Genomic DNA, 26,754 nt, shown 5'->3' on the forward strand with positions numbered 1-26,754 from the left:
AAAAATAATAAGAGTAAAAATATGTAATCTGTACCCAAATATTTGTAAAAAATTAACTTGAGTATTTGAATAGTTTACCTATTGCGTCACCAGAGAGCGCAGCATCTGGATAAATATCGTTACACGTGCAACTGGGGCTATATCGTGCATGTGTGTATATATATTCAATGGTTTGTAATTTCTTCTAAAAGAAAGTGTGTGTAGTGCATATTTTGTTGATAATAAATAATAATTAGTAATTTGAATTAAATAAAGCTTCATTTATCAATTTTTTGACATATATACGAATATAGAATTTATACAGTTATTGGCATGTGAATCTTTATTAAAAGTTTGGTGTAGTATCACATTAATTATATGGAGTTTCCCCGCGTAGTATTATTTTGAAAATAAGCTGCTTGTGATCGAGCAATAACCTGTCGAAGTTTAAAAATTTGTTATTTCTTTATGTACTCTTGTCTGTATTGTGCGGAGAAAGATATTAATCGGGTTATTGAAATGGAATGTTTCATTTATATTATCATGCATTAATATCACGATTTCACATTCTGTCGATCGTTTTCATTGTAAGAATGACTTATATGTACATTGTACATACATAATACAAGTGTTTTCCAAATATGTATTTATAAAGAAAGTTCATATGATACTTTTAATTTTGATGTATATTTTATCTGCATATATGCATCTGAAGTTATGTCTTTAGAAAAGAAATTAATTTGTACGTATTGCACTGGTTTTATTTTACATACCACTTATTTGCTATAACAATGACAATGACAATTAAAAATTTGTCGTTTTTGACTTATTAATGTAAGAAGAATGATTCCTACTTATATAAAATATTCAAACTTATTTTTTTTAAGCACATCATTTTATAGTAAATAAACAATATATTTATTATATTTGTTTAATAGATATTTATTGTGTTAAATATATAGTAATTATATATATTTTTTGTATTAGTTATATAAAAAATATCATATATTAATCTCTTATGTGTTATACATTCTAAATCTGTTTATTAAATTTTATAGCAAATACCATGTCAAAGCGCAATAAACCATCTAAACATAGAATTTGCTGCTTCTGTAGATTATCAGAGAATAATGAATTGGAATTTGGAAAATTTTATGAAGATGGTGAAATTGTTACACATTATTATTGTTTGGTACATGATTTTATAAGTATCATATTTTAAGCAGTTTTAATATCATAATATATATTTAACATTTCAACTCAATATCCTCTTTAGCTTTTATCATCAAACATGCAACAGAGAGGAAAGGATGATGAAGGTATTTTAGGATTTTTGAAAACAGATATAAAGAAGGAAATTAGCAGGGGCAAAAGATTGGTAAGTATACATATATAAACAAAAAAAAGAAATATATATTTGAAAATTATAATATGATTTTAATTTAAAGGTATGTTCATACTGCAAAAAAGCTGGTGCCACTTTGGGATGTTGTAATGTAAAATGTAAAAAAATATTTCATTATCCTTGTGGGCTAAGGGCTGGAACCCTAAATCAATTTTTTGATGAATTTAGGTACATTATGTTTATATTGACTTTATAATTTTGGCCTTTTTATAAAAATAAATATATTATATTTTAGATCATATTGTATAAAGCATAGACCAAAACAGAAAATAGATGCTCGAGTCAAAATTGAGTTGTCAAAAACCAATAAAGTAGTATGTTGCATATGTTATGATGAAGTAGATCCTTATGATACAGTTGGTACAATGTGGGCTCCATGTTGCAAAAAAAATGCATGGTTTCATAGAAAATGTGTTCAGGTAAAATAACAGTTTATTTAAAAATATTTGAATTTTTAAGTATATCAAAATATATATTAGTTTCCGAAAAAATTGTTTTAGCAACTGGCTATGAGTGCTGGATATTTTTTTAAGTGTCCTTTATGCAATAATAAAAATTTATTTCAAAAGGCAATGTCAGAATTTGGTATTTTTATTCCAAGTCAGTAAGTAAAAAATAAAGTTTGTGTATTTTGTAATAAAATGCCAAATCAGAAGAATTTTTCATTTTAATGGTTTTGCTGTAGAGATGCTTCTTGGGAACTCGTACCCAATGCATTTGAAGAACTTTTATATAGACATGATCAATGTAATGCTCCAATATGCTTATGTCCCAAAGGTAGAAAATATACAAGTTGTAACGCGTAAGTAAAGAAAAATTTTAGTTATTACATATTAATGTGACTGAAGATTTTAATTTCTCATTTTTTATATGTTGTAATTGTGATTTTGCAGGAAATGGGAATTAGCTCTTTGTCGAACTTGTGGTTCACAAGGAACTCACATGGCTTGTGGACAGCTTAAATGGGCTAATCCTGTTTGGGAATGTAGAGAGTGTATTTCTATTCTAGGTAAACAATTAAGAACTTTTTAACTAAAGTTTTTGAAGAAATAATCTTTTACCTAATCTTGATTTATTCTTTTATATAGGCAAATCTAAGGTGACTGCTAGTTCAAGCACAACAAAAGATACATTACAGTATGTATTAGTCCGTTTCTAGGAATTAAATAAGTATTACTACTTAATAAATATATGAATTATTAGTATATTATTTATAAATTTAAATTATTACGTATATTATATTTAGTATATATATAATATATATTATTATGTACATAATTATTTCTCCAGGAATGTTTCTGATTTCAAAGATTCTGACAGTGATATTTCTGTTGGTAAAGACTCGCCTATACCATTTACATCAAGTTCACCACTTATAAGTTCTGCATCACAATCACCAATAGTTAAACAACGCCCTGGCCCTCGGAGTTTTAAATTAAGACAGCTTAAACTAATTGAAGAAATGCAAAAGTTAGTATTAAAATAATATAAGGTATTAAGAGCATAAATTTCTAAGTACGTTAAACTTAATATTAAAAGCTATTTTAATATTCAATAGCAATAATAAGTATCAAACTAATGAAAATATAAATACCATGTTGGATCCAACGAATGTGGAAAAGCACAGCCTGCAGTCTACAAGTACTAAGGAAAGTTTTATGAGTGTGTCAAATCCAGTAACAGCTTCAATGTTTCATAATTATGAAGATAGTTCCAATTCTTCAATTTGGCATTCCAAATCACAACTGGACAAACAAGTTGATATTGTTACACTCGATAGTGATGATGACATTATAGAGGCAAATATTAAAACTTATAAACACGAATTAACTGAGAATATAAATTATTTCAATATTAAAAATATAAATTAAATAATCATTTATAAAATACAATTTACACAGATGTTCGTATATATTTTACAGGCCAGTAATTTTATTTCATTAAATAACGTGTTTACTGAAGCTAATGAAAGTGAAAATTGTTTATCTTCATTTAAAAGAAATAAAGTCGAATCTAATAAAAGTGATACTATATACGATTCTAGTCTATTAAAAATAGAAAAATTGTTACAAGAAAACAATCAAAATCAAACAGATACTAATAATTCCTTGATAAGTAATTTAAATGTAACTGAATTTGATAATTTAAAGAAATTCAGTCCACAGAATAAAACAAATTTTAACATTTTGGATAATGTAGAACAATTAAACGATGAAAATGAACACAATTGTACTGATTTTACTTCAAATATCAAAATTACAAATGTAGTTTCATTGGCACCCAAAGAATTTGAGAATCTATCATCTATTGAAGTAGAACAAAAGATCAATAATCCAACAACACAAAATAGGGATGGATCGATAAGTAATAATTCACTGCTACAACCTTCATGTTATCACAGTAATATTTTAAAATTAAATTTAAAAAGAAAACGTGATAAAAGTATATCGTTCCCAATAGCTTCATGCATAAGTGAACCTAAAAAGTTGCGGGAAACTAATAGTGTAATGGAAGAAACATCACGAGCACCACACATACCTTTACATGCTTTTACATATGCTGCATCCAATAAAAATAATCTAAAAATTAGTAATCATAATGAGGATAGCACTTCGATAGATGAATTTCATTTGCAAAACAAAAAACAACATATTCAAATTAAACAAAATTGTAATAAGAATCAAGATATTCCACATACGTCTAGTGCAAAATGTTCATTAAAAATGAATGTATCAAATAATATATTCACTAGTAATACTGATACAAACAAAGAAAAATTTCACATGTCTGTAGATACTGTAAATGAAATGAATAAAATATCTAAAAATATTAAAGTTAATAATAACATAAAAGATGTAAGTAAAATATCTTTTAAATTGTATATTTTCTACAAAAGAGATGTATAATAAAATAACTGTGTCTATATATTGTACAATATATTTCATGTTAACATTATTTATTAAAGAATATTTTTATTTAAAAATAGTTTGAAAGAGAAAATATATAAATTCTTTAAATTGTTTTATTGAATGTATCGTTTGTAATATTAACAGTGTGATGAGGATGGAGGTATCAGCCCTGTTGTTGAATCAAGTAACAGAAGTTTCACAAATGATACAAGAATTAATTGCATTGACAAATCTATTACATTAGACCATTCAAAATCAAAAAGATCACAAATAGCCGAACAATGGAAACCTCAGAACGATGTTGAAATGTAAGCATTATATATCTCCATTAATATTTTTACATTATAACAATTTACCGAAATTAAATTTTACATATTTATACTTCCAAATGGATAAAATGTTTGGTAAGTAATATCATTGCACTTGTATATAAAATATTATGATATTTCATGAATTATAGGCTTATGCTAAAACAACACAGGACATCAAATAATAAATTTCACAATATGTATTGGCAAGGGAAAAGTGAATCCACAGACAGTAATTATTCTCAATTAATACCAGAATATGTGTGTTTACGTGATCTTAAGTTTCGTGTATCTAATATAAATAATCTGCAGGTGAATATATTTTAATTAGTATCTGTCTATTATATCATTAAAAATATGTATGAACTTTATGGATTACCTACGTGATTATAATTCTTTTTGCATAGATGATCTTATATGATAAATATTCTGTAAATATTAATATGGAATGTGTAACTACTACAAGGAAGAACACTACATTTGATGTACCAATAAAGAAGGTTGCTCCACAATGTATTTTTAAAACACAAAATGATACTTTACTAAATTTTAGATCTGGAAATATTTATAGCAATAAAGACAAAAACACAAACATATTTGTTAATGAATACTCTGAACATGATCAAGATGATATAAAGGAAAATCTGGATCCAGTAATAACAATTCCTTGCAAAAATACAAAAGATGATTTACTAATTAATGCAACATTAGTTACAAATAATCCAAATATTTTTACAAATAACAATAATCAAAGTGAGAATAAAACAGTTGAGCATAACGATGGAGGACGAAATCATGAAACTATTAAATTAAGTGACGACATTAAAAATAACTTTGATGCCATTACAAGTTGTAACCATAATTATGTTAAAAGTATTATTGATGTAGAACAAAATATTCAAAATTTAAACTTTGATGATATTATAGACAAAACATATGAAATACACCATATGAAAAAAGGTTTGAAAACAGATTTTAAAGTAAGTATTGATTTAAAAAAGATTAAATGTTTTGTCGATGATAATCCAAACTTGTTCTCAAGATATAAAAAAGAGGATAGTAAAAGGTGCATTCAACAAGCAAATTTTTTAAAAGAACAAAATAATATACAAACAAATTTTAACTCATCAGAACATGTAAAAAATTCAAGCATAGATGAATCAAAACACGATGAAAATTTTACATTATCTACATCTAAATATGTAATAAAAGAATTGACAAGTCACAACACTGAAACTGAAAAAGATTGAAGATTTCATTACTGAAATGAAATCGTTGCAATAAACAATACATATTGATATTTTGTACAATAGTTAGAAGTGTGATTTAAGAAGTAGTAGTAAGAAATTGTTTGAAATAATATATTTTCGATGTTATAATATAAATATGTACATAGAAAACTCGTATTTTAAAACTTAAGAAGGTATTTATTTACAAAATGTTAAAAGCACGTTCATACATGATACATTCATTAATAATATAATTTCATAAAATAAATATATCACTTTTGTATGCAACATTTAAAAATTTAAAGATAATACAAGAATAATTTGTAAATTTTGTAAAATTACATATGTACGTACATATAAATACTCTTACATAAAAAATGTATCAGGGTAGGTAATATATGTAACTGGACAGAAGATGAGTTTATAAACAAAGGCAAATTGAAAAAAAGGATAACATCTTTTCATTTCAGATTCTTTTCAACAAAAAGTCGAGTTTGAAAATTTACACTACTCAGCTCATTCCCGATCGAATTGATTGTATCTGTCAATGACTATTATTTCAAATTTGAAGTACCGAAAAAGAAGTTTCAAACGAAAAGTTTTATTTTACACTTTTGATTTACCTTTATTTGTAGAATAACTTCTTACCTGCTTGTACCATCCTTATTATAAAGTTATCTACGTGCATACGTAATAGAAAAATTTTCAAATATGATTTTTTTCAAAATAAAATCTCAACCAAGAATCTTCATCTTACTCGACTTACTTTTGTATATAAAATAACTTCTTGCCTGATTACCATCTCTCCTGATATATTCTACAAGATGTTAAAAATATACATATTTGAAAGAATACTATTGTTTTGTTTCAATTATGAATTAAAAGTACTGTACATATATGCTGGTAAATACATTTCAATTCTGTATACAATACATTATTTTAGCTTCTAATGTATTTGCAATAAGTATTATTTATACTTATAAAATTTATAATATCTAAGTATCTTTTATAATTAAATTTTATAGTTTATGAAATGCTTTCAAAACCTAAATGGCATATGTCTTCTCCTTTATTATTCCTTTATTATTATTATGTGTCTTACTATATTTAAAATCATTTTAAAATTTGTTATAGTTTATTTTGTTTTAAGTAATATAACAGACAATTTTTTCCAACAGTTTGCTTATAATTTAACTATAAATAAGAATACATAAAATTAAGTAAAATTTAGTTAAATAGAGGTTTAAGCAATATAATAAATTTTAGATACAATTAAAACAATTGTAAGTAAATACAATGTAAATACAAAATAAATAAAATAATGATAAAATGAAGTTGATTATTTCTTTCGTTTTTTTCGAAGTTTCTTTCGTTTTATAAGGAAATAATGGATGCACAACATTTTCCGTTTTATATTATTTTATCGAATTACGTACGATCCATTTTGTTCTATCAAAATAAAGATCACAACGTTCGACAGATTAGGTTTCATGTTTGTATAAAGATGCGTCGTTGTTAAAGATGTGTCTGTAAAAGAAAGACACTTTTAGGACAATCTAATACAAATACCAATTCATATGGATTATAATACTAATATTAAAGTTATATGTAGAAAAACTGTTGTTTAAAAAAATTTTTATTGTAATAATTGTCTCATTTTTGTATACATATTACATTACTTTAATAGCTACGGCCGAAAAGTGTATAAAATTGCGGTTTGTTCTGACAATCGGGGTGGATACATGTTTGTTTATCAAAAGATGCTGATGAAGGTGGTTGTTCAAATGGTATGCATAGACTTTTTGCACCCATTGATAATGTTCCAATTTCTCCTCCCGTATCCTCTCTATGAAAAGAAATAAAATATATCTACTTTATATTCTACAGACAAGTGTCAATCATAGAAAAGATTTTAACCATATTTACCGTGCACTGTCGCGTTTAATTTTATCTTCACAAGATGATTCTCCACAAAATGGTGATAATAATATGTTTTTTTCGTTGAGATAAGAACAAAATTCATTCCAATTATCTGCACGCTTAATATGCTCATTTAAGTTTTTTTTTGCTCTGTGAGGGAAAAAGTCCATTTATAAAATAATAGTATTTACAATATTATACAAAGATCTTATTTTTTAATAGCTTACTTGGAAAGCATATCTGCTTGTATATTAGTCAGTAATGTATGCAAAGCTGTGACTACATCAGGTCTTTTTGCAAATACTCTTTCAGAATTATCTCTACGTACAAAAGTGACCTGATTTTTGTTTAAGTCTTTAGGACCTACTTCAATTCTTACAGGTACACCTTTTAATTCCCAATGATTAAATTTCCAACCTGGTGTGCGATTACTCCTATAATCTGCTTTAACTCTAAGCGAATCTTTCGAAAGTTCATCCAATAATTTATTACATTCAGAGAACAATAATTCTCTTTGTTGAGGCGTTGTACTTGCTGTAATACCGCAAGGAACTATAATGGCTTGAATACAAGCTACATTTGGTGGTAATACTAAACCTTTATCATCTCCATGGACCTACAAATGAAGTATGAAATTATTTCCCTAAAAAGTATCTTTCTACTAAAGCAAAGGTATATATACCATTATCATAACTCCAATCGTGCGAGTCGTTAGGCCCCATGAATTCTGATAGACAAATGTTTTTTCATTCCCTTCTACGGCATTCTCTACTTGAATATTAAACATTTTAGAAAAATTTTGTCCGAGATGGTGACTTGTCGCTCCTTGTATTGCACGGCCACTTGTTGAAATAAAAGCTTCAACGGTGGTAGTGTAGTCACCACCAGCAAATTTCTCTTTTTCCGTTTTACGGCCTTTAACAACAGGTATTGCTAACAAGTCTTCATACACTCTTGCATATAGATCTAAAATGATCATGACTTCTTCATCAGCCTCAGCTTTAGTAGCAAAAGCAGAATGACCTTCTTGCCACAAAAATTCTCTTGTACGTAAGAAAGGTTTAGGATCTTTAAATTCCCATCTCTGTGATAAAGAAACATTTGATTACAATAACATTTTAAATAAAAAAGTAATTATTTTATTCGTAATAGCTAATAATTTACATATGTATTTGATACTTACTACAACATTATTCCATTGATTAAGTTTTAAAGGAAGTTCAGTATCAGATTTTAACCATTTGGCATAAGCAGGATACATTACAGTCTCTGATGTTGGTCTTATAGCAATAGGTTCTGCTAAGTCTGATTCTCCACATTTTGTTACCCATGCAACTTCAGGAGCAAAATCTGCTATGTGCTTTTTTTCTTTTTCTAATACTGTTCGTGTAACGAACATAGGAAAATAACATTCTTGTACGCCCATTTGTGTTATTTCTTTGTCAATATATTCTTTTATCATTTTCCACACAGCAAAACTCCACGGGCGGTAAACATAACAACCGGATACATCGTAATATTCAATCATACCACTTTTAGTAATAATTTGAGAATACCACTCAAAGAAATTTTCTTCTTTTCTTGCTTCTAATCCCAATCTTGTTTTACCTATATCTACATCTTTCATGCTTTCATTTTTACTTATTTCTTTATTAGATGTATTCTGTTTTTCGCGTTTAGAAATATCTTCTTTTTTCTTCTTAGACATATCAGGTATTGACTTCCATTCTTGTCCTGTTAATGCCTTATAATTATTTTTCAAATCTAATAGAATTTTTATTTCTTGGTCAATAATACTTTTATCTGTTTTAATTTCCTTTAATTTTTTTACTTTATCTCCTTGTTTTTGTATACTTTCTGATATTTTGTCAGCAGAATTTTCTTCTTTATTCGTTATATCAATTGTTGGAATAGTAGATGGTTTCCAATCTTGACCAGTAACAGATTTGTAATCCGACTTCAAAGCCAAAAGTTTTTTTACCTCTTCATCAATAACACCTTTTTCTGCTTTCGAACTTTTTAATTGCCTTACTTTATCTCCCTGTTTTTGTATACTTTCTGATATTTTGTCAGCAGAATTTTCTTCTTTATTCGTTACATTAGTTGTTGGAATAATAGATGGTTTCCAATCTTGACCAGTAACAGATTTGTAATCTGACTTCAAAGACAAAAGTTTTTTTACCTCTTCATCGATAACACCTTTTTCTGCTTTCGAACTTTTTAATTGCCTTACTTTATCTCCCTGTTTTTGTATACTTTCTGATATTTTGTCAGCAGAATTTTCTTCTTTATTCGTTACATCAGTTGTTGGAATAATAGATGGTTTCCAATCTTGACCAGTAACAGATTTGTAATCTGACTTCAAAGACAAAAGTTTTTTTACCTCTTCATCGATAACACCTTTTTCTGCTTTCGAACTTTTTAATTGCCTTACTTTATCTCCCTGTTTTTGTATACTTTCTGATATTTTGTCAGCAGAATTTTCTTCTTTATTCGTTACATCAGTTGTTGGAATAATAGATGGTTTCCAATCTTGACCAGTAACAGATTTGTAATCTGACTTCAAAGACAAAAGTTTTTTTACCTCTTCATCGATAACACCTTTTTCTGCTTTCGAACTTTTTAATTGCCTTACTTTATCTCCCTGTTTTTGTATACTTTCTGATATTTTGTCAGCAGAATTTTCTTCTTTATTCGTTACATCAGTTGTTGGAATAATAGATGGTTTCCAATCTTGACCAGTAACAGATTTGTAATCTGACTTCAAAGACAAAAGTTTTTTTACCTCTTCATCGATAATACTTTTCTCTGCTTTCGAACTTTTTAATTGCCTTACTTTATCTCCCTGTTTTTGTATACTTTCTGATATTTTGTCAGCAGAATTTTCTTCTTTATTCGTTATATCAGTTGTTGGAATAGTAGATGGTTTCCAATCTTGACCAGTAACAGATTTGTAATCCGACTTCAAAGCCAAAAGTTTTTTTACCTCTTCATCGATAACACCTTTTTCTGCTTTCAAACTTTTTAATTGCCTTACTTTATCTCCTTGTTTTTGAATTTCATTATATAATCTTACAGCATGCGATTCTGTTAATATATCTTTTGTTATATTTTGATTTTTGACTCCAGTCCACTCATTACCAGTTTTATTTTTATATTCTGTTTTTAAATTCAAAAGTTGTTGCATTTCTTGATTTATCTTCAATTGTAATTTTTTAATTCTGCTTTCTTGTTGTATAATATTTTCAGACAATGTATTTTCAGACAATTTATTTTCATCAGATATTATTTGCGATTTATTTAAAGTTGTACCTGGTGTCCCAATTTCTTCTAATTGTACAACAATTTTTTCGTTAATTAAGTTCGCATCTAGTGTTTGTTTCTAAAATAATAACAATAACAAAAGAATTTACATAAATGTAAATCGTATTACATGTACATTATTAACATATAATTGTAGAAAAAATGATACATACATTTTTTTGAGAAATTTCTTTAACAGATGCTAGTGTACTACCAGTAGGTATGGATTTTGTTATATTTGTAGTATGGCCATCTGGAATTTGAAATAATATTAAAGGCTGTTCTCTAGAAGAAAATGGGCTAACAGGAGCATAAGATACATCGCATCTAAAAAATCCTTTTCTTTGTAATTGAATTATTTCTCCTTTTTCCACATGTTTTAATGCTACTTCTCCAAGCATTTGTATCTCTGTCTGAAATATTTACTACATATATTTTTGTTCTGTTTCTTAAATTTATAATTAGTAAAAACGATAAAACTCACTCTTGTATTTTTTGCAATGAAATCTTTGTAATCATCATCCTTTCCCAATATTGATTTACTTATAATATGATCAAAATAAACAGCGTAGCATGGAATTAGATTAACTTTACTAACATCATGATTTTTATCAGACGGTATCGATAACCATGTAATTTTTAATGTATTTTTATAATCTTTGTTTTCTAAATTTAATTGTGCTACAACTCGTTTAATAACATCATTCTCTCTTTCAATTTTTTTTATTAAAATGTTACCCCAATTAATGAAGGTAGCATTTTGACCTTCAGTTAGCAAATTTGCATCATCTCTTTCTATATATACCTGTGATCCTACTAATACTTGTTTAGTGCCTTTTGATATATCTTTTGGATGATTTTGAACGGTTAACCATTCTTCCTTCGCATCATCTATATGCACTGGTACAATTTTATTATATTCCAAAGCAGTATATCTAAAAATCGATATTATGTGAATTAGCTTTATGAATATTTTTTATAAAAACGTTTTTTGTGTAGTATACCTAGTAGCAACTGGATCAATAACTTTTTTGTTAAATGCCCATATTTTATCCCACTCCATGAAAACGACAGATTTTGAACTACCTTGAGCAATAATAAACTGTTTCAATCCTTCAACTGTCATCCCTCTTCTCAGAATACCCCTTACTGTTGGAAAGCGTGGATCATCCCAACCATCAACTAAACCTTGATCAACGAACCAAGTTAATTTTCTTTTTGATAAAACTGTGTGCGTCATATTCAAACGTGAATATTCCCATATATAAGGACGTCTCAATCCCAGGGCATCAATTATCCAATAAAATTGAACGTCTCTGTCATGATATTCTGTTGTACGTAAAGTATGAGTAACGTTTTCGACAGCATCAACAATAGGACAAGCAAAATCATATATTGGGTAAACCCTATATGAAAAATTGTTACTGAATTAAATATACAAAAAATGAAGCATTTGTTAAGTCCTTTAGATTTTTAATATTCATACATACTTATATTTTGTTCCAGTACGAGGATGTGGTTCTGGTTTGCATCTATAAATTGTTGGATCTCGTAAACATCCATTCGTAGATTGATAATCAATCTTTGCTCTAACACAACATTCCTGACCTTTAACTGTACCCTGCTGCATCTCATTCCATAATTCAAGATTCTGTTCAATAGCTAAGAATATGAATATAATGATGTTCTTAATAATTTTTTTTCCTTAGATTATTTTGAAAACATTGTACTATTTTTATTTTAATTTTTAATGTTTTATACTTACAATTATTTCTGTTTGATGACATTAATTTCTGATCACGCTGTTCTTTCATTATATCAGCTGGTGTATTATCTACATATGCCTTACCATCTTTTATCAGTTTAGTACAGTACTCCAACATTAAGTCAAAGTAATCAGAAGAATGAGTAAATCGATCTGGTTTAATTTGCAGTAACTCTAAATCTTCTAGAATAGCTTTTTCAAACTCTACATTCTCTTTTGCAGGATTTGTATCGTCGAATCTCATAATGAATTGTCCTTGAAATGTTTGTGCATAATATTGATTTAACAAGGCAGCCTTAGCATGACCAATATGTAAATAGCCACTTGCTTCTGGTGGGAAACGTACTATGACCTATTATAGGAATAAATAAATTTATACAGATTTATGTACCTTATAAAATAAACAGTTTGTTATAAATATAAATTACTTACTCTACCCATTTCTGCTCCAGGCAAATCAATAAATTTACCTTCTTGCTTTCTTTGCCCTGTTTGTTTATTAATAGTTTTCTCAGATTGTACATTATTATGAAGAGATAATTTAGCATTCTTTTTAACTAAAAGTAATGCTTTTGTCACAGCTGATAATGAAAGCACCTGTTTATACCATCTGGTTATATTAATAAATTTTTTTTCGAATTGTGTCAAGAATTTCTTATCTACAAGAGTACAAAATACATGGATGTCAGCAATTGTTAATTTTTTGGAGACCAACCAAGTGTTTGTCAACAATATGTTATCTAAATAAGAGAGTGCATCTTCCTTTAATGGATAAAATTCAAGAGGTCCGATTGCAAATGATAACCAATGATCAACTTCAGTCTTTTCATGAGGATTGACACCACCTAAATTAAACATATAACAAAAGTAAGTAAAAAAATAAAATCTATTTATATATTATAAAAGAAATAATACATATATGATATACACTTACCATAAAGATCTGTACATGTAGTTCTAGCAAAATAGCGACTAACATCACTGCTTCTTTTTCCCAATACTTTGTTTTGACTATCAGTTAGTCGTATATTTCCATCATCCTTCCAATCATTGCACCAAACTATTTCAATTTTTTCCTTATTTTGGGAATTGATTACCTCTAATACTATCAATGCATCTATATACATTACAAAACATCAATTGTCAAATTAACACAATTTTATTTTTAAAAAATACATAATAGTATTACTTTATTAAACACTACACTAGGAAGATATTTTCTAACATTAAGTTATATATTATCAAATAAAACACATTTTTTCACTAATATTATTTAAAAATAAAGAAAAAATAAGGGTTCATTTAACGAACATTTTTGACATCTGTTTTCTACATTATTTTTTATGTATGTACTTGAACTTACTATATTTAACAAAATTGTGTTGTACAACATACCTGTTGGAGGATTTTTAGAATCAACTATAACTTTATAAGTCATTTTTATATGTGGAAATTATGCTTAAATAGAAATTACATTCATAAATATATCCGCTTAGGTTAGAACCTCTCCACGTGTGCAATGGTGCTCACTTATGGTTAATTCTACACGATCTGTGTCTATACTACTTTCTCTAAATTTATACATATACATATACACACAACCATAATGTTCTCAGAAGTACATACTACAAATCAGATATAAATCTAACGCGATAAATTGATCTCTTATGATGCAGTTAAAATTTGAATTTCATCCGAAAATTATTTTACATATAAGTCATTTATCAATATAGATAGTATTAAGGTATAGAACTAAAATGTGTAATCTCAAATATGCGTTTATACTATTCTAAACAATAGATGGTAGTAAGGATTATTTCTTATTCGAAAATTATAACATCTTTTATACATAAATTATTTATCAATGTAAATAGTACTAAGCTATAGAACTAAAATGTGTAATTTCAAATATGCGCTCATATTATTCTAAACAATAGATAGAAATAAGGATTATTTTTTATTCGAAGATATTATAAAGAAAATTAACGAAAGTAAATTGTATTTTTTCCTTAAAAATGTGTTAGATGTTTAAATTTCTATTTTTTCTTTGTCATTTTACTCCAACTTCTTCTAAACAGCTATCTTCCTTCGTCTTTAATCGGATTAATAGCAACAGAATGTTGATCCTGTTCTTAATAATCTTTGGTAACAACTATATGGCACTAGATTTTTACGTATGTATAATGCGTAAATATGTATATAAAAGAATAGATTCATTGATTCGTTCAAAATTTCTCTACAATATTATCGTAGCTTTTAATCAATTTTCAGCAATATTTTCGATATTCTGATAGTTTTTAAGTTGCTTATTAACTTGAATTTACGTAAGTACCCGATCCAACGTACAACAATATATAACAGGTAGAGGCATACGCGAAGGTGGGTCGGTCACCTGGAGATAACTGTAAAATGTCATCAACGAATGTGTGTCAGGCATGGATTTGATGCTGTTTGGTGACACTCATGGGATCTGTTGTCACAATAATTATGTTTCATCGATGTTAATTTGATCGGGGAATAAATAGCTACCTTGGTACAGAATCTTCCGTTGATTAATTTAAACGTGTACGTAAGATAATTCTTGTTTAAATAAAACATTTATATACTTCATTATTCAGAGTAGATATTTCACCTTTTTTTCATATGTTGTAAATTCATATGGTCGGAACATATTTTAAATTTAAAAACTACTTGTTAAAAATAATTCAATGATATCAAATATTAATTAATGATTTCCTAAATGCCTTAATTCAATATGTGTTATTTGATGTCTGTTATGTGATAATTTTTTAATCGTTTAAAATAAAAGAAAGATATATTTTACACATATATTTGATTTTTAGTAGATATCATGAAAATATTTACAAATATTATACAAAAATATGAAGATTAATATTAAGTATTGATTTGTATATTCTTATCTTAATTTATAATAGTTTATATGCATTTAATATTATATGGTCCAAATGCATTCAGATATTAAAGATTAAGCAATTCACCTTTTTCTTACAGATAAAACAGTTAATATGGAGGGACCAGAAGTAACATTTTTATTCCAGTTTGGTTTAACTCGCGATACTGTTACAGTTGAAAGCAGCACATTGACTCTCAAGACACTTAAAGAATTTGCTTGTGACTTTATAAATACAAAGTGTCCGGAACATGGATTAAATCATTTATTTGAGCGATTGCTTTTATTTAAACATGATTATAATTCCACTAATATTTTACAACTTATTACAAATGCCACTGAAGTTGTAGATGAAACATTAGTGGAAATTGTTCTGACTGGTAAATTTTGAATTTATATATTTCATCATGTATATGATGACAAATAAAATATAGAAATAGAAGAATTAAACAAAAATAATCATTTAATCTTTTCTAGCACAAGTGCCAAATGAAGAAATTCCCATTCGTCCCCATGCTTTAACTGTTCATTCATATAAAGTTCCAACATTTTGTGATTTTTGCGGAGAAATGTTATTTGGCCTTGTTCGACAAGGATTAAAATGTGAAGGTAAATGTCATATTTTGTTATTATTATTTTATTTATTTGAAGTAATGCAATCAATTATCATATTTTGTAGGTTGTGGAATGAATTATCATAAAAGATGTGTTATAAAAGTACCTAATAATTGCTCACATGATGCCAGTCAAAGACGGCGTAGTTCTGCAATGTTAAATGTACCAAGGTCTCCAAGTCAAGGATCTACTAGTAGTTTGACCAGCATTAGTGATGATAATCATAGTACAAATAATACACCGAATGCAAGTCAAAATAATAGTACTTTGGTAAGATTCTATCGATAATGCGATTTATAGCTTATATAATCAATTTATTGTTTATATTATTGTGTTTTATTGTATTATAAATTTAGACAATACCGAGTATAATGGCACCAAAACAGTCTCGCTCTCCTTCATTGGGAGGAAGACCAGTATGGGTTGAACGAGAACTTGCAACACGTATAAAAATTCCACATACATTTGTGGTACATACTTATACCAGACCAACTGTATGTGGATATTGTAAAAAATTATTACGAGGTTTATTTAAGCAAGGCCTACAGTGCAAAGATTGTCAATATAATGCACACAAGAAATGTATAGAAAAAATACCTAAAGACTGTACTGGAGAAAATCCACGTGACAATACAGGTTCCTTTTATTTGTATTTTATTGCTTAATTTTTTCATGAACGTTATTTCAATAAAAATGTTTATTTAGGTAACGAATATCCCGATAGTGGTGTCGGTAGTGAGCCGGAAGGAAAATGTGACGGTAGAAACGAAGAAGGCGATGGTGATAGTGATGCTGAATCTCCTTCACCTCCTCAACATTCGTCTTTTGTAGTAGATGAAACAAAAGGATCTGACGAATACACTGTAAACATACTTTTATAATAGAAAATATGTAACAGAAATATTTTTTTAAATGTTGTAACTAATATTATTACTTCGTAAAATATTCAATAATAAATATAATATTTATTTAGATTATTTTTATAGGACCAAGTCCCAAGCAATGATGACATTATTTACGATGAATTTCAAAAATCTAGACCATCAAGGTAAAGTATATTTTTTGTTTAGTTACTATCTATGTATATATATGTAAACTTATGTTTTATTATGTAACTTACTAGTTGCAGTTCTACACCAAGCAATAATATTCCTTTAATGCGCATAGTGCAAAGTGTTAAACATACAAAACGGCGTGGTTCGAAAGTTTTAAAAGAGGGCTGGATGGTACACTTTACAAATCGTGATCCATTGGTAAATAATTAGCATATATAAATGTTCTTATATGTATACACATGTAAGAAAGAATGTATACACATGTAAACACATGTAAAGTTATATTTGGAAATATTCACAGCGGAAGAAACATTATTGGCGTCTTGATACAAAAGCTATAACGTTATTTCAAAATGAAAATAGCTCCAAATATTATAAAGAAATTCCATTAGTTGAAATATTGTCTATTGAAACTGCTGAGACATCCCGTTCACGTATGTATTTAATACTATATCAACTTTGTTTTATTAAAATCGTATTTATCATATTAGTGATATAAAGAACATGAATTGTATTTTAGATACAATGCATTGCTTTGAGTTAAAAACTGCCAATATTGATTATTATGTTGGAGAAGATCCTTCATATGGAGATAACTGTAGCCAAGTTCCTCCACCAGAAAGTGGTATTGGAGCACATATAGCTAGGTCATGGGAAACTGGTATTAGACAAGCACTGATGCCTGTAACTATATCAGCCAGTACGTAATTTTTCCTTTTATTATATTTTATATTAAAAAGTGCTTCTTTTATTTAATAGATGTAGTTTCAATGTTTAGAAAAAGTATATCTATGTAAGATATTCTGATTTTAGGTCAAGAAGAATCTACAGAACCTGAAGAAAATATCACTGATATGTCTCAATTATATGAAATTTTTCCAGATGAAGTTCTAGGTTCTGGACAATTTGGTACAGTGTATGGAGGTGTTCATCGTAAAAGTGGTCGAGCAGTTGCCATCAAAGTTATTGATAAATTACGTTTTCCTACAAAGCAAGAAGCACAACTTAAAAATGAGGTTGCTATTTTGCAGAATCTTTCGCATAGCGGAGTTGTTAATCTAGAACGGATGTTCGAAACTCCTGAACGAATATTTGTAGTGATGGAAAAATTAAAAGGCGATATGCTAGAAATGATACTAAGTTCAGAACGTGGCCGTCTTAGCGAAAGAGTAACTAAATTCCTAATTACACAGATATTAATAGCATTAAAACATCTACATAGCAAGAATATAGTACATTGTGATTTAAAACCTGAAAACGTATTGTTAAGCAGCGATAGCGAATTTACACAAGTAAAACTATGTGATTTTGGTTTTGCAAGAATCATAGGAGAAAAAAGTTTCAGAAGAAGTGTTGTTGGTACCCCAGCATATCTAGCACCAGAAGTTTTAAGAAACAAAGGTTATAATCGTTCTTTAGATATGTGGAGTGTTGGTGTAATTATTTACGTATCTTTAAGTGGCACATTTCCATTCAATGAAGAAGAAGATATTAATGAACAAATTCAAAATGCTGCTTTTATGTATCCACCTATTCCTTGGCAGGAAATTTCATCTGATGGTATGCAAATCACTGAAATAAAATAATAGTCATCTAACAATAAAAATTAATAAAACTTATCGTCTTTTTTAGCAATTGATTTAATTAATAATTTGTTACAAGTGAAACAAAGAAAACGTTATACAGTAGATAAGAGTTTACAACACGTATGGCTGCAGGTAAGCATTTTTATAATCTTAGATACTTGTTTTTAATGTTATAAAATACAAGCTTATTATAAATTATATTTTTCTTAAGGATTATCAAACATGGTGTGATTTACGAGAATTAGAAACAAAAGTAGGGTATCGCTATTTAACTCATGAAAGTGATGATGCCCGGTGGTCAGCATACAGTAATCAGCGTACATGACAGAACTCTCTGCCTACGTTAAACATCGAAACATTGCCAAATAACTTGTCTATACACAAAGGCTGGGCTCGTAGTGCTCGAGCTACGTTACGACGTTTCATTCGTGCCTGACTTGGATACATTCATGAAAGGGAGTACAACTATATTTCTTTTTAAATATCAGTATACTGATATTAAATATAACTTTATTATATATCTTCCAAAACATTTTACGTAAAAGCTAAGGATAATTACATAGAAAATGACTTAGACTGCATCGTGTAAGATAAAACATTCAAACATAGAGAAAACAACAGCAATGTTTTTATGAGAATTCTAGAGGAATTTTAATAATAAATTTGAACGTGTTTCAATATTGTAAAGTACTGGATATGAAAATTTTCCATAGCTAGTAAAATATAAAAGATTCTCTAAAAAATAATATATATAATGTTATCATAATATCTTAAACAATTATTTATCTTATGATAAGGTAAATAATTGTCTCATACAGTTTTATTAATGTAACACACTCAATACATAATACCATTTTACAAGTAATATATAAGTGCTAACTTCATAATATAAATATATTTTCCAGCTTAAAATAGAATGTTTTATAACTGCACACAAAAAATGCTTAAAATAGAGTAATTAGATATGAAATAATACATAGCAGTATATATAAATTATAGAACACATGTATATTTCATATACATAAATCCTTTGACATTCTTTGAAGTATGATGGAGAGGAAGGAGAGAAAAAAAGAAAGATAGATAGATAGATAGATAGATAGAGAGAGAGAGAGAGAGAGAGAGAGAGAGAGAGAGAGAGAATGAGTTAAGAATATTATTATATTACTTCTTAAGAACTCACAGAATTTTTTATGGATTAAATTAATATACACGCGACGTTGTGCTACATGTAATAAATTTACTAATTCGTATTTTTGCTTCAAAGCATCTAAATTTAGACATTAGAAGCTTTAACGTTTATAATTTGTATCAAACCTTTCGAGAACTAATATAAAAAAAACTAAAAATGATCAAGACACGCATAAAGTGATAAAAAGTAAGATTATTGCAAATGTAGTCTCCACTTTTGATCTTCTTCTCTATTAATCATAAAGACAAGAAAAAATTTATAATTAAATAAGTACATTCCAAATAATTACATATTCTGAAACATTTTCTATATAATATTATAACTATAATTATTATTGTGATAAATTTCATACTAGAAAGTAGTGAACAAAATTTTTTAGAACCAGTCGATAATTAACATATACATAATAGAGAAAATTGTAAATTCCAAGTTTTTAATATATTTATTATTTTATTTTATTAATATACAAAGTTGTTTTATATTCTTCTTTGTTTCATTGAAAGTAAAGTACATTCCAAATAGAAAGAGATCTAAATTATATACATACATCTTTTTCGTTTTCAAGCACTGTGTTCATTCCGTTTTTGTTTCATACATGATCAACATAAAAAATGTATAATTTTTAAAAAGTAATTAATTCAAATAGATATAGATTTATTATAAATTTTAAATATTCATTTTGTAGTGGCATATTATTCATTACATTACTAATACAACAACTTTCTTTTTTATTATTTTTTATCATAATATTTCTGCAATTTTTCTAATTATTAATAACAATATAGTAATAAAACAAGCATGATGAAGAATTAGATAAGAAATCATTAAAAGAAATCACGAAAGAAATAATTTTCTTTAACTCTAGAAATCAAATGTGAAGAAATGTAATCTCTTATTTCTTAGTCAAATATTTTGTGAAGACTGAGTTGCTTTTGGATAAAAATATTTGAAATTTGTCTAAAAATGTTGTTTTTACTCGATGTTGCAGTAATATCTTAAATGAAATGTTATTATATATAAAATATTATATTTAAGCGAACCATTTTTTACAGTACTTTTATATTACATTTTATTATGATATAATATATAAATATTACTTTAATCATATGTTAGTTAATTAACAGAATCTCATATGTATAATTTATTTGCAAAATACTTAATTATTTTATATTTCAAGTTATATTTTTCTATATTAATATGACATTAAATGCATTATTGTACATGATATATGGCCTATATTTCTGAAAATTTATTTAAAAATCACTTTAATTACATAATGAGTGGAATATGTTTATTGCTATGTCCATCTTTTTATTATAAAACATTTATTATAATTTTAATAAAATTCTACATTAAATTAATCAATATTGAAATAATGAGTCTAAATCTAGATATAAACACAGCAGTTATTATAATCTTAATTACATACAAAGATTTGTGCAATATCAGTAGATGTTGCTATACCTAAAACAATCTGTATATGATTTGTTAGATTGGTAATTGTTTCATATATAATATCATGTATTTATAATACGTTTCTAAATTAATTGTTTGTACATATTAAATCTATTTGAATTTTTTTATTACTTAAAGTTTTATAAAAACATTAAATTTTATAATAACTAACAACTTGTATTTTGTTCAAGCTATGTTTATAATATTATTTACAATTACATAATTAACAAACAAAAGTACTTAAAAGACAGCAACATTATAATAAATAGATTTTAAGAAATATTAACAAATTTTCATAAAAAAGTATAAAATGTTGTCATTATTGTACTTACCATGATAATGAGAATAAATAAATTATTAATGGTAACAGATTTTTAATGTTTTGTATATATTTTCATTAAACAATTTTTTCAAACAAAAACTTTATATATGAGAATTTGTAAGAATACTTTAAATAATTGATGTCATTACGTCGTAAATCTAATCTTTGTCCTCGTTAAATCTAACAGAACTCCTAGCTGAAATAATAACATCCTGATTCCTGTCACACCATGTATGCAAGTATATCTTCAGTTAGTTCTTGTATCACTTGAAGAAACAACATAATATCTGTTTATTCATTTTATTTAGTGAATATGAATATGTGCGATAAATTAATTATTATTGTGTGATATTGTTAAACATATATATGTATAAATATTATTGTAAAAGTTGCATACTTTAATCAATTACAATGTTCGTAACTAGTATATTAATACTGAAAATATTATTATTGAACAGTAGTTTGGCAGAATGGATAGATATGCCTCAATTTTCTAGTGAAAAAAAGATATATAGGTATGTATAACATCATATTAAATAGCATCAATTTTACTTTATCAGATATTTTTACATTTCTTATTCATAGAACACCTACAATAAAACAAGATTATTTTTATAAATTTGCTCAAAAAAATGTGGAAAATCAGTTCCATTATACATATGAAGATATTACTTATAAGGATGCAAAAACAAAACAAACAGCAGTTAATGAAAGTGGAAAATACAATTTCCATAATATGGAAAATAATATCAAAAAAGAATCAACTGTTTTTGATCAAGAAAATGTGTTTGTATCTAATCCAAAAAAATACAATGATACAGCAGTTCCTTCAATGACCAAGGTAATTACACTATTACATTTGAAGCTTTCTGTATAATGTTTAATTTTGAGAAACAATTAGTAATCGAAAGTTTTATTTTTACGATATAGGAACGGGAAAGAAATAAGCAGTACCTAAATGAATCTTTTACTTTTAATGATGCAGGACTATTGAACTACCTTCCAGTAGATATACTTAGAAGTGTTCATTATACTTTAAAATCTCAACCAACATCAATTGATGGAAAAATTCAATTTTTAAGAACATTCGAAAATACATTAATGGTTGAAATAGGTAACAATAAATAACGATAACAATGACACAATAACTGAGATCAAAAAATTAATTGATGTATATGACATGTCAATGAGTAATTTTTAAAATATTTTCCAAAAAAGTATATTTAATAATGTTTTCAGAATCCCAACTTGCAGGAAGTATAACGGTTGCTCGCAAAAGAAGGGGTACTGAACATTATGATCACAGTTATGATCATGAGCATGCAGCTGGATTTCCCTCCATAGAAGGTGCACTTATGGCTATTTCATTTCTCACGTTTGCTGTGTATCTGGTTAGATTAGTCATGGTAATTAGTTATTTGTAATATCTATTATGTTATATACATATAACTAATGATTCATATAATAATTTTTTTCAGCTTTTATTCAGAAATATGAATAATTCTGCATCAACTACTACAGCTACCTTACTTCTTGGCAGAAGAAAAAAATCGATAGACAAATTTGACGATGATGCGATAATTATTCTTAAAAATTTATATAACTTTTCTTCTAAATTTTAATATAAAAAGAAAGTTACATACTAATTAAACAAATATCTTTAGCATTAACTATATTAAAATCTTCATAATCAAATCTCTATGTAACGTAAGCTGCTTTAATACGTACCTTCTCAACTTTCTTCTGTATACTCTGTTTTACAATTTAGCAGAAACAGGTGGTGGTAATATAGGCAGTAATACTGCATTAAGATATGAACCTAATGGTCGTTTTAATGAAAGATTTTGCAACTGTGCAAGAATTTGTGTTATTTTGACTTTATCTACTTGGTATGCATTTCGTTTCTCATGAGGTACTAAAATATCTTGTGTTATGAGATTAGATATTGTACTATTAATTAAGTCGATTGATAAAGAATAGGGATGTTGTCCCCATTGCCGCTCTTCAAGAAATGCTTTTTCTATTTCTTTCTGTGCTTCAGTTAAAACTGCTTGTATCGTTATACAATTTGATTTTGATTCATCCCACTGTAAATGAAAACAGATTTTCTTCGTATATATATTAAAAAGATAACAAATGTAAAATAGTACGCAAATATTATTGAATTTTACCTCAAATAGGACAAGACATGTAACATATATTGTATCTATAAATGGTAGTATTACATTATAAAGGAGAGAGCATACTTTGGTATCTTCTCTTTGTATATATGTATTGTTCTGAATACTTATATAATTTTGTTTTAATAGCGAATTTAATGTTTCCTCCCATTCAGATTTTATTATAGATTCATCTTCTATTAAAGGCATTACAAATTCCGTAGTCAGTAGCCTTCTTAATAATACGTATCGTTTAAATGCATTTCCTACAAATAATGCAATAACATACCAATTTTGTTTGGTTTTTATATGTAACATGCTGTATGTATAAAATAATATTACCAAGTTCACTTCCTTCTATTCCCATTGCAACAGTAATAATAGCTGGTTTTATTAGAAAAGATAAAGCTGGATTTAGATAAATTGAAATATTAATGACAGGCACAGCTATTCTCATAGTTCTTTCTAATAAGGTATGGCTTTTAACACGAATATTACTTCCCAGTTTTGTTGTTCTGTGTCTCTCTTTGAGTCTCAAAATTTGTGATGCATCAAATATAAGTAATTCTTCATGGCACTTTAAACTATTTAATATTTCTTGCTCCACGTTGCTTACATTTTGATTATTTGTATCAAATGATCTGTACGAACTTTTTTCTATAATACTAATATCTACATACTATATTAAGTCCTATTAGTATTTTTTGAAACTTACCTTCCTATATATATTGTAGCATTGAATACTTGTAAAAGCTTTTTACACCATAGATAATCACTGATTAAATAATTTAATGTATATGGATTATCTGGATGTACTTGACTTCTTTCATTAAATAATAAAGTAATTAAATTAAAAGGCATGAGTATTGTATTTTTTTTATGTGAATCTATTATACAATAGGCTAAGTTTTTAACAACAGATATCGGTAATTTTGCATAAGGTGATAATACTTTTGCTTTGCGGTGTTCCATAGTTAAAAATTGGCATGCAGAAATAGGTTCACCAACATTAAAAACAACAGATCCATAAGCATATGATTTTTGTAAAATAAATAGAGATTGAAATAAACCAGCAGTAGATTCTTTTGGTTTTGGCACTCCCAAAAGCTCATATGCAAATAACAATTCTTCTAGTGGTCGTTCATAGTTAATACTAATAGGTATAAAATATATATCAGGTACACTGCCTTCTAATAAACTCTCCAAAATAGTTGACAAAAGACCTTGAAATGAAACCATCTTTATATTATGTTTTCATTAAATATTAATTATATCAAAAAGTCATATTAGAATTAGTCATATTAATTTTAACACACCGAACTTTGGTACGATGCTTTTTAAACTTCTACTTCGAGTGCCTTCAATGAAAAATTCAATTGCTCTGTCACTATGTTTTACTAGGGACATTACATACGCATTAAATATTCTTTTATATAATAAATCATTAGAAAAACTGCGCCGCATATAAAAAGCTCCCGATTTTCTTAATAATTCTCCTATTATGTACATGTGATAAAAATCCATTCCACTTGCAATGTTTGGAAGGGCCATATCGTAGGAGAATAAAATATATGATAATAATACAAAATCTAAGTAACTTCTATGAGAAGGTGCATAAACATATTGTACTTGAGAAATTTGCATTTCTTTTTTCATCTTATATATTGATTTCTCATTAATATAAATGCTCATAAAAATTCTTTTAAGAACTTTTGTAATAATTAAACCTGAAATTGAAGCATTACTTATAATTCCAGAAAATAAAGATATTATAATTTAAAATAAAAGACTTTAATTTTACCCATGAAACGAACACTGGGCAAATGTGCTTTATTAGCCATTTCATTTATTATTTTATAAGCTTCTTGGTTAACTTTTTTGATATCTGTTTCGAGTATTGCAGCCAAAGAAATAATTGCTAGCTTAACTTTTTCATCATTTAAAACTGCCTGTATTATTTCATTTCTGGAGTATTTAGATTCTAATGGAAGTTTGTGTGGTGATAATGGATCCATTGACCGAGAAACCCACAAAATATCATAATCTTTTCGTCTTGCAAGCAATAAATCCACAAATTCTGGATATTGTTCCATTTTGAACATGAAATATCTGCAACAAATTTATTCTTTTTTAAATTCGTTTACCACGTTAGGAATATTTTATCAGGAGGATGACCAGTATTTAATTCAATAATGAATAATTAATATGCATTGATTCTCAATTTAAGTGACATTTAATTATTTAAATTTTATTCGTACGTACATGCACTATGTACTATCGATCGTATTATGATTTGTTCGATTAATTACACCTCTTCTTCAAACATTCTACTTCTTTCTCTTAAACTTTCATGATAAAATTCTGCATTTTTTAATTAATATTTTTATTTACAATTATGGTGTACTAAAAGCTATTATTCGAAATACAAGTTTAATTGTTATTTGTATTATTTCACCGGTCGTAACTGAACTAATAACTTTATTTTATATACTTTTTAAAAGGTCCTAATTATTCCTTGTTGCTCAAAAAGATAACGTATTTTTTATTTTTTTCTTTTAATAAGTAAAATAGTTCAAAATCAACATGACAAAAATGATTAAAACTTTTATATTTCTCATATTATTATTTTAAGTATTTTATA

At 27.0% G+C, this 26,754-nt stretch overlaps 5 protein-coding genes across 11 annotated transcripts; 3 read left to right on the plus strand and 2 right to left on the minus strand.

Moving 5' to 3' along the window:
* The first annotated feature begins 10 nt into the window (after positions 1 to 10).
* Positions 11 to 5,994, plus strand: LOC117211166 (putative uncharacterized protein DDB_G0282133). 2 transcript variants are annotated; one of them, XM_033454811.1, is made up of 15 exons: positions 11 to 721; positions 1,038 to 1,171; positions 1,256 to 1,357; positions 1,428 to 1,552; positions 1,620 to 1,803; positions 1,885 to 1,988; positions 2,070 to 2,186; positions 2,278 to 2,393; positions 2,473 to 2,521; positions 2,675 to 2,854; positions 2,943 to 3,183; positions 3,307 to 4,239; positions 4,438 to 4,601; positions 4,754 to 4,913; positions 5,009 to 5,994. In XM_033454811.1, the coding sequence occupies exons 1-15, from the start codon at positions 697 to 699 to the stop codon at positions 5,849 to 5,851; spliced, it is 3,477 nt and encodes a 1,158-aa protein (XP_033310702.1). In that variant the 5' UTR covers positions 11 to 696; the 3' UTR covers positions 5,852 to 5,994. The 2 variants fall into 2 exon arrangements, with proteins under 2 accessions (XP_033310702.1, XP_033310703.1); XM_033454812.1 differs by having other exon boundaries at positions 11 to 170; positions 5,009 to 5,851.
* Positions 5,995 to 7,301: 1,307 nt separating this feature from the next.
* On the minus strand, positions 7,302 to 14,501 carry LOC117211171 (bifunctional glutamate/proline--tRNA ligase). 4 transcript variants are annotated; one of them, XM_033454827.1, is made up of 15 exons: positions 14,214 to 14,501; positions 13,753 to 13,935; positions 13,251 to 13,663; positions 12,819 to 13,170; positions 12,544 to 12,715; positions 12,058 to 12,459; positions 11,538 to 11,988; positions 11,227 to 11,466; positions 9,738 to 11,132; positions 8,934 to 9,536; positions 8,433 to 8,834; positions 7,978 to 8,366; positions 7,757 to 7,900; positions 7,510 to 7,676; positions 7,302 to 7,357 (listed from the first exon to the last, which is right to left on the minus strand). In XM_033454827.1, exons 1-14 carry the CDS (start codon positions 14,254 to 14,256, stop codon positions 7,511 to 7,513), a joined length of 5,355 nt encoding a protein of 1,784 aa, XP_033310718.1. In that variant the 5' UTR covers positions 14,257 to 14,501; the 3' UTR covers positions 7,302 to 7,357; position 7,510. The 4 variants fall into 4 exon arrangements, with proteins under 4 accessions (XP_033310718.1, XP_033310719.1, XP_033310716.1 ...); XM_033454828.1 differs by lacking the exon at positions 7,302 to 7,357 and having other exon boundaries at positions 7,449 to 7,676; positions 9,738 to 9,777; positions 10,783 to 11,132; XM_033454825.1 differs by lacking the exon at positions 7,302 to 7,357 and having other exon boundaries at positions 7,449 to 7,676.
* Positions 14,502 to 14,881: 380 nt separating this feature from the next.
* On the plus strand, positions 14,882 to 20,111 carry LOC117211172 (serine/threonine-protein kinase D3). 2 transcript variants are annotated; one of them, XM_033454830.1, is made up of 14 exons: positions 14,882 to 14,992; positions 15,090 to 15,383; positions 15,831 to 16,109; positions 16,207 to 16,338; positions 16,409 to 16,614; positions 16,701 to 16,980; positions 17,050 to 17,207; positions 17,331 to 17,392; positions 17,468 to 17,597; positions 17,701 to 17,833; positions 17,920 to 18,099; positions 18,213 to 18,959; positions 19,032 to 19,117; positions 19,197 to 20,111. In XM_033454830.1, exons 3-14 carry the CDS (start codon positions 15,845 to 15,847, stop codon positions 19,308 to 19,310), a joined length of 2,493 nt encoding a protein of 830 aa, XP_033310721.1. In that variant the 5' UTR covers positions 14,882 to 14,992; positions 15,090 to 15,383; positions 15,831 to 15,844; the 3' UTR covers positions 19,311 to 20,111. The 2 variants fall into 2 exon arrangements, with proteins under 2 accessions (XP_033310721.1, XP_033310722.1); XM_033454831.1 differs by lacking the exon at positions 14,882 to 14,992 and having other exon boundaries at positions 15,012 to 15,383; positions 17,474 to 17,597.
* A 2,204-nt stretch (positions 20,112 to 22,315) lies between these two features.
* On the plus strand, positions 22,316 to 23,694 carry LOC117211178. The gene is made up of 5 exons (XM_033454844.1): positions 22,316 to 22,469; positions 22,540 to 22,795; positions 22,885 to 23,068; positions 23,194 to 23,360; positions 23,433 to 23,694. The coding sequence occupies exons 1-5, from the start codon at positions 22,366 to 22,368 to the stop codon at positions 23,574 to 23,576; spliced, it is 855 nt and encodes a 284-aa protein (XP_033310735.1). The 5' UTR covers positions 22,316 to 22,365; the 3' UTR covers positions 23,577 to 23,694.
* On the minus strand, positions 22,910 to 26,626 carry LOC117211174 (dihydroxyacetone phosphate acyltransferase). Of its 2 annotated transcripts, XM_033454833.1 has the most exons (8): positions 26,376 to 26,626; positions 25,915 to 26,222; positions 25,430 to 25,840; positions 24,829 to 25,336; positions 24,456 to 24,754; positions 24,126 to 24,379; positions 23,683 to 24,041; positions 22,910 to 23,342 (listed from the first exon to the last, which is right to left on the minus strand). In XM_033454833.1, the coding sequence occupies exons 2-7, from the start codon at positions 26,213 to 26,215 to the stop codon at positions 23,712 to 23,714; spliced, it is 2,103 nt and encodes a 700-aa protein (XP_033310724.1). In that variant the 5' UTR covers positions 26,216 to 26,222; positions 26,376 to 26,626; the 3' UTR covers positions 22,910 to 23,342; positions 23,683 to 23,711. The 2 variants fall into 2 exon arrangements, with proteins under 2 accessions (XP_033310724.1, XP_033310725.1); XM_033454834.1 differs by lacking the exon at positions 26,376 to 26,626 and having other exon boundaries at positions 25,915 to 26,322.
* Between the last annotated feature and the right edge of the window lie 128 nt (positions 26,627 to 26,754).

The sequence above is a fragment of the Bombus bifarius genome, unplaced genomic scaffold (genome assembly GCF_011952205.1).
Source record: "Bombus bifarius isolate JDL3187 unplaced genomic scaffold, Bbif_JDL3187 scf7180000008218, whole genome shotgun sequence".
In the NCBI taxonomy this organism is placed as follows: domain Eukaryota; kingdom Metazoa; phylum Arthropoda; class Insecta; order Hymenoptera; family Apidae; genus Bombus; species Bombus bifarius.